At 38.4% G+C, this 8,200-nt stretch overlaps 1 protein-coding gene across 2 annotated transcripts in view; it reads right to left on the bottom strand.

Annotated features, from left to right (window-relative positions):
* The window catches only part of gxylt2 (glucoside xylosyltransferase 2), a 29,507-nt gene extending 22,359 nt beyond the window's left edge, over positions 1–7,148 (bottom strand). The window contains exon 1 of one of the 2 annotated variants that reach the window (XM_061785191.1): positions 6,695–7,148. In XM_061785191.1, coding sequence (XP_061641175.1) covers positions 6,695–6,975 — 281 coding nt within the window. In that variant the 5' untranslated portion in view covers positions 6,976–7,148. The remainder of the gene's footprint in view (positions 1–6,694) is intronic. The other variant, XM_061785190.1, reaches the window with a different exon arrangement.
* Between the last annotated feature and the right edge of the window lie 1,052 nt (positions 7,149–8,200).

The following is an 8,200-nucleotide window of genomic DNA, read 5'->3' on the forward strand; positions in this document are numbered from 1 at the left end:
ACCTTTGTGGCTTACCCATCCTATGGAGGGTATCAATGATGGTCTTCTGGCCAGTTGTCAAGTCTGCAGTCTTCCCCAAAATGAACCCAATTGAGACAATTGAACCAAACTGAAGCAATTTAATGACACCTGGGGAAACCTGTGCAGGTGCTTTGAGTTTAGTAGATGATTAGTGTGTGACACTCAGTTTAAAACATTTATGGCCTGCAAAATTTGGGCTGATTTCTTCACAATATTCAAATTTTTTGAATTCCTGATTTTGTGGGTTTTATGAGAGGGAAGCCCACATTATGTAAAAATAAACAAATAAATACTTGAAATTGTTTAAATTGTGGGCCCTGAATCTATAATCTATGAAAGTTTAACTTTTTGAATCTAATTATGTATATAAATAAACCTTTCCATTATATTGTAATTTTTTTGAAAGAGTCTATACATAGGTGTAGGGGAAAATGGAAAAAAAAAACTTTCACATTTTACAAATGTATGACGCCATCGAGAGGTTATGAAAAAGCTGTACACTTTCATTCCAATATGCCACCGTCACCTAGCGGTTATGAGAAAGGTGCACACTGTCATTCAAATGTGCCACTGCCACCTGGTTATGAAAAAGGTGTAGCCTACACTTTCATTCCAATATTACAGGGGTACATATGACTACATATATGTAGAGTTGTGCTCGTAAGTTTACATAGCCTGGCAGAATTTGTGAAATATTGTTTTCTTTAGTTTTTTAATACGACTGATGACTGAACAACAACCATCATTAATTTCTCTATGGTTATGTTTTGTTTAATGATAATGCTTTTCTGAAATGCTTGACAGTTTAATTTGAATCCCGTTAAAATAAAATTAAAAGTGTTTCGCTTGGCCCATCATGTTTTCTTTAAATAATTGTACCCATCTTACAAATTCTGCCTGGGTAATCAAACTTATGACGACAATTGTGTGTTTTCTCATTTATTAAATAAAAGTAAGGCTGTGAATTTCAAAATAAGAGCAAGTAAATAAAAAAAGTATTACATGTTCAAATAAAGTGCTTAAATTCAGAATAATTCTTTGAAAAAAATACTTCATGTTTTAATCATATGGGTGGACGCAAAATCAGGCATTGTAAAAATGCATTATACATAGGTAGAAGGGTTTTCCAGAATTTTGATGTCAACTTTGGGGGTACGCATTATACACGAGAAATTTCGGTACATGTTCAAATAAAGTGCTTAACTTCAGAATAATTATTTGAAAAAACTAACAAAATACAGATAATACATCATCTTTTGATCTTATGGGTAGAAGCAAAATCACGCATTGTCAAAATGCATTATACATAGGTAGAAGGGTTTTCCAGAATTTTTAGGTCAACTTTGGGGGTGCGTATTATACATGGGTGCGCATTATACATGATAAATTACGTTACTTTTTTTAGAAAGCCAGCTTGTTGAAGTCTGGCTCACTGGCAGTAAATTATGTCACGTTTGAGCATTAACATACAATCTTTCCAACACATTTATTTGCTCACTGCCAAAACAAAACCATAATAAACCCCAAGCTGAAAATAGCCATAATTTGCTCTTTTCCGACTAGTTTCAGTAAACCGACCCTATACATACAAAAATCTAACTATATGTATTTTATTATTGGGTTAAAAATGTCAATTTACTTTTTTACTTGAGTACATTTATAAGTGTGTAGTTTTGTACTTTTACTTAAGGGAGTGGCTTCAGTACTTTTACTTTTACCAGAGATGTTTTGTGTCTGTTATCAGCACTTTTACTTAAGTACTGAATACCAGTACTTTTGACATCGCTGCAAGAAGGCATGATCAGTACTACATGTTATTAATTACATTTAGATTTATGGCACACACTTAAAAGTGTTGGCATAATTTTGAAATTTAACTGTTGGGTTGACACTATTGGATCAGAAGTTGGGTCAGTTTTACCAAACATTGGGTTAAATTATTGAACCATCTGTTTGGCAAGAGATGCTCTGCCTACAACATAAAACAAAACACATTGATTTCATAACCCAACTATACAATAGGCTGTTGGGTTTTGAGTTTGATCAACCACACTGGGTTACAGGTACACCACTATTGGGTTGGACAAGATCCACCTTCTTGAATTTGCCATTTTTGTTTCTGATTCCTGCTTTTTAATTCACCTGGGACTGGTACCTGCTTTGCTTTTTATTTAATGTTATCAATGGGCGCCACGGTGGACAACTGATTAGCACATCTGCCTCACAGTTCTGAGAACCCGGGTTCAAATCTGGCCTCGCCTGTGTGGAGTTTGTATGTTCTCCCCGTGCCTGTATGGGTTTTCTCCTTGTACTCCGTTTTCTCACACATTCTAAAAACATGTATGGTAGGTTAATTGAAGACTCTAAATTGCCTGTAGGCGTGAATGTGAGTCCGAATGGTTGTTTGTTTATACAGTATGAACTCCCTAAACAGAGGGTGCATTTGTAGCTATTGGCAAAATGATGCACAAGGGATTATAATTTTGTTGAAGGCCAAGTTTTTCTTCTACCATTTCATAACCTGAGTGATTATATGATTGATGACTACAGACATGTAATGTACTGAGCCTGGCTGGAGAGCTGGAGCTACACTCTGTATTTTTAGTCAGCGGAAGTAGTGTGATGTGTCAAGAGGAAATGATAGGACTTGCAATAACAGGGATGTTTGTCGATTGAGCATATTGCCAGGAAACAGGCCTGCTCACATTTAAAGATGAAATGAAAATCAGTGTGAGAAACACACACCAGCTTGAAAATAGAATATTCAACACCTAATGTATACATATATCCCTGTTGACCTAGAATTATCCATGTAGAGATGTATTGGTGATTATTCTCACAAAAATAATAATTTTAAAGCATAAGTTTTATTAAGTCAAACTATAACAAAACAAAAAAAAGATTTGTCTGCGTGTGTCCCTCAAACACATTCTTGTGTGTTCTTCAAACCCCTTAGCCTTTTTATTCACGGCACCAAATGACACCTCCTCCACCCCATTTCCCTTATCAGTGGCGAGCACACATGGAGGAGTGTGGCTTCTAGGCAGACACAAAGGTCTTTTCTCAGTGAAACGCCTTGATGGCTTTTATCTCACCAGCAGTGTCTCCAACCTGCAGTCTGGCTTTAGAGGAGAATACATATTGGCTGCTGGTAAAGTAAGAGTCTGCAGGCTTTTAAGGAGCCTGTGGCTGCTGTATTCAGTAAGAGGTTGGGGTTAGTGAGTAAGGGGAGGTATAATTCAATGACTCCACCCTTGAACGGCTCAAATTGTGGCTGCAGTGCGATTTCCTTTATTATAACCAATCATAACTGACAACGGTAGTTTTCCTGAATAGCCCATCAGTAAAACTACCACTCAATGTACACCTGCACAATCTGATGACATGGATGCCTTGACGTTAAAAATGTCAAAAATATGTTTGAGTCAACGATGTCAGACAGGTACGAATTTAACAATATGTTATTTAATGTAATGATGAAATAACAATGCTTGTTTTTTATATTGCTGTTGTATTATAGATATCATTACACCAGGGATGGGCAACTGGCGGCCTGCGGGCCACATACAATTGGAGTGACCCCTCGATTACTTTTTGAACATTATAAAAATGCGTCCTCCACCATAAAAGTACATCATAGTTTTAACTTGTTGTCACACCATTCACCACCAAAAGGCAGACTTTGCTTAGTAGCACTTCCACAGGTTCTTCTCCTATAGAGAAGACATAGAGACACTGTCAGGCATGATTAATTTTGTGATGCTGGTAAGTCGCTCAAGTAAATAAAGACTCTTTCAGCACATGGAAGAATGGGAATATATTGCATAATTTACCAAGAAGAGCACACTAACATATTCTGATGAGATGCCCAGTAATACTAACCTTTGCTTGGCATTTGACAGAACACAAAAGTCACAGTCATGGTTTTCGTCACAGTTTCATAACCCGACAGTTAATTAAGACACACATTCAACGAACTACGGGTAATATAAACACACTTAAACAATGTTTAACGTCCTTATAATGGAAAAACTTCCGCATCGCATGACGCAATGCATGCTGGGAACTGAAGAGCGGCAAATCGCAACAAAAGTACACAAACAGCTTCTTTTTTTTTTTTTCTTAGCGGAACCGTTGACAGTTCATTTTAAGTGCATGAGGAGTTGTGTCCTGTATGTCCTCCAAAAACATATTTAACGCAATTTCTAGCATTGCAAACGGATATGGTGGACAAGCGGCGGTTGGGACAGATGGCGGACTCGGCATGCAGGGGAAACGCAGCGGCATTTTGCCAGGGCTCCTTCAACAAAGCACACGGAACTTTCCTGCCCTGTATCATACAGGTGATTGAGTCAGCCTATTAATTTGAGGATTCTGAATGACATGCAGCAAAATGGTATGATATTAAAAACTTTGAGTGAGTTGATTTTGTGAAAATAAAATGCACAAAATGTGTTATTTAAAATGTGTCGGTTTGCTGCTCAGCAGTTTTGTGCCATCTTTGAATTGTAATATTAATGCACAACAGCCTTCCATATCCCAATATGTGGTTATTTTGTTGTTTGCTTCCAGAGAAGAAGAAGAAGAATCACCTTTTATTGTCATGAACATGGATGCATGCACACGAAATTTGTTCTCTGCATTTTACCCATCACAGTGAACACATACACATGTTAGTGGAACACACTGGAGCAGGGGGCAGCTGAAGCGCCCGGGGAGCATTTCGGGGTATCAGTGTCTTGCTCAAGGACACCACAGCCGTGAGTGGGACCAAGTAATTGCTTTGCAAGTCACAAGTAACTCTTTGCCCTCAAGTCTCGAGTCAAGACAGGCAAGTACCGATTCAAGTCCCAAGTCGAGACAGGCAAGTCCAGTGTCAAGTCGCAACTCCTCGACTTTGAATTTTACTTGCGACTTGACTTTGAGTTCAAGGTCGAGGACTTGCGACTTGAAGTCGATACAGACAAGTCCCAAGTCAAGTCAACTATTTCAAAGTCTAGGACTTGCGACTTGAAGTCGATACAGGCAAGTCCCAAGTCAAGTCAACTATTTCAAAGTCGAGGAGTTGCGACTTGACACTGGACTTACCTTCCTCAACTTGGGACTTGACTCGGGACTTGCCTGTCTCGACTTGGGACTTGAGGGCAAAGACTTGAGACTTACTTGTGACTTGCAAAACTTGGTCGCACCTCTGCTTCAAACCCTTTATTGTTGAAGAATTGATCGTTTATACATGCATTTGAGCATAAAATATATTAACAATATATGATGTACTGTACATTCCATCCATCCATTTTCTGTACCGCTTATCCTCACTAGGGCCGCGGGTATACTGGAGCCTATCCCAGCTGTCTTTGGGCGAGAGGCGGGGGTACTGTACATTGGTTCAATAAAAAAAATAACAGACATATGCACATACAGTATTTTGTCCACATTTAAAATGGCATTTTTTTAAATACATCTGATTAGTAAGTGCACGGTCCTTTGCGGCCCACTAGTAGCGCTGACAAAAAAAAATGTGACCCCTGCCATTATTTTGGTTGCCCATGCTTGCATTAAGACTGTGCAGGTGTATGTGGAATTAAGTGCCTGGTGAACGTGAGTGATTAACACATCACTATTATTATTTTGTTTACAATTGAAACTCACCCACTTCAACATTATTTACACAAGCACAATCTAATGGCAGCAAAAAAAAAGAGCTGTACTAAAGTTGATTAATTAATAGCCTTTACAAAGACAGTAACACATAATTCTGATTGGCACAGTCAGCGGGGTATGACTTTAACGATACTGTATTTGTATTATTAAGGCTGTAGTTGGCCACATGCATCTACGATAAAGCGTTGTTTCTAATATTTACCCGCAACTACATGTGAGGGGCAAAACCCCAGTCAGCTCACTGTGTTGTGTATACATCAGCCAGTCAGTCAGTCATGATGCAGTGCAGTTTCACAACCCTTGCTAACCTACAACTAAAACGATAAGCATATAAAATTAATATTCTGACATGTTATTTTTTGTGTGGACAGTGATTTTTTATTTTATTTTTCCTTTGGATCAAGATCTTGTAAAGGTACACGAATATGCAGGTGAAATCAAGGGAACCTTTATAGATCGACCGACAGACAGACACTTTATTCATCTAATTCACTGTTGCAGTAGTCTCCACAATGAAAACAAGGCCAACAACACAAGCAAAACAGGTATGCCGAATTACTTATATTAAAGATATGAAACAAAGTATCTATTATAAAGATCAAGAATATCGACATCAACACAATTATTTTCTTCTTCTTCTTAATACAGAAATAAAATGAAAGTCATAATGCCAGTGCGGATGTTGATAATACAGTTGCATAGCGAGTTGAGGGAAATGTATGTCAGCGTTTCCCATCCAAGGGTGGATTTAAAATTGACTCCTGTGTCAAGAGCAGAGCCTTTAAATAAGGTGAATTAAGCGAGACTAAAGGTCAACTCATCACCGTGGCCTCTGTGAAGATGACAACCCCTCCACTTATTAATCATGTCTATTCAATTCATCGTGAGTGTAGATTGCGTACGCGTTCATGGAACATCCCTAAATCGTGACATTTGCAATTAGTCGATGTTCTCGTGTGCTCTGTGCTCCCATGCAAACGTGGAAGGAAGGAGAAAGAAAATCTGCTCTCACCTCTTGGCGTTGACGTTGCCCTCTCGCTTAGTCACTTTCCGTTTTTTTCCTCCTTTGGGTGGATCCTCCGGACGCACTTCGAGCACAGTGGGAGATTTCCTCGTCAACTTTGGACCAACATCGAGACGGAGCTTGAACGACGACGGAGAAGTCCTGTCCACCCCCACGGCAACTTCTTCGGGCAGCGGACCGTCCGCGACATTGCCTCCCCAAAAGTAGAAAAGTAGGAGAACTCCGAAACACCACACGGCGATCACAACTACTTTGCAGTGGATCCGCATGGCGACAGCGACTTGTTCCGGGGGGAAGGAGCACACGGGACTCGGCTCATGTTGTCTGCGGTTGAGGGAGAGCTGGCAGAGTTGACATTTTGTTGCGGATCCGCGCTTGCAATTTGCTACTGCTCATGATGATGATGGAGAGCGAAGGGGACTGTCTCACAGCCCATTGAGGGTTACGCGGCGGGGGGCGTGGTCTCTCCAGCTTTACCGTAAACAATGGAGTATTACCGCATCAATCAAATATACATAGGGCATATGGGGTCACTGAAAATAACAGCAACGTTTTGTCATTTACCTCCAAACAGTATTGAAAAAACTGGAGTGAATTTTCGAGAGTCACTTTTCTGCACGATATTTGTAAACTTTATACTTAAATCTGAAATGTTACACCTAAATCTTCAATCTAAATGTTAAATATATATCAATACAAAACTTAAATCTAAATGTTAAATATATACAGTTTATAAAAACTTATATCTTATAGATTTATTTATTTATTTGAACATATAAACACACAAGTCATTAGTGATAACAAAGTAAATTGTAAAGAAAGGAAAATCACATCAACTAAATAGCTAAAATAATTATAGTTTTGTTAAACTCAAGCTAACACATTCAGAAGTCTGACATTTCTGCAGTTTATCATATTTATACCTGAGTTACTGCATATACATTTTTAGTACTCTATTTTTAAAACTTTTTGAACAGAGCGAGTGAGTCACCGTTTTTCAATTATGTTTCATAATTGTTCCATATATTAATACCGCTAACTGAGACACACATTTGCTTGATGTTTGTTCTTGTCTTGGATTTTTTTAAAAGACCCTTTTAGCCCTGAAGCCATACCAAATCTCTCTGATTTCAAACAGCTTCTAAATACTGTGACAAGTAAGGTTATTGTGTACTTTGTACATTATTTGTCCTGTTTTGAATTCAACAAGGTCATAGAATTGGAGTGTTAAGTGGATCGGTTGGTTCTATATCATTTGGTCGATTGATAATTTGTGTAGCTCTGCTTTGTAGAGGATACATAGTTTGTACAGTTTTTAACATTTGTCTTTTAAGGTCCTGTATATTTTACCAAACCTACTATTTGGGATGTTATATGGGCTATATGGTGCTTCAGTACACATGTGAAATATGAATTAAAATCATCCACGCATTCCTGAGTTCCAGACATTTTTCTGCCGAGAGGCTTAAAATCAGGTCATTCGAATTTCTCAAA

This window comes from Phyllopteryx taeniolatus, chromosome 9, assembly GCF_024500385.1.
Source record: "Phyllopteryx taeniolatus isolate TA_2022b chromosome 9, UOR_Ptae_1.2, whole genome shotgun sequence".
NCBI classification, from domain to species: Eukaryota; Metazoa; Chordata; class Actinopteri; order Syngnathiformes; family Syngnathidae; genus Phyllopteryx; species Phyllopteryx taeniolatus.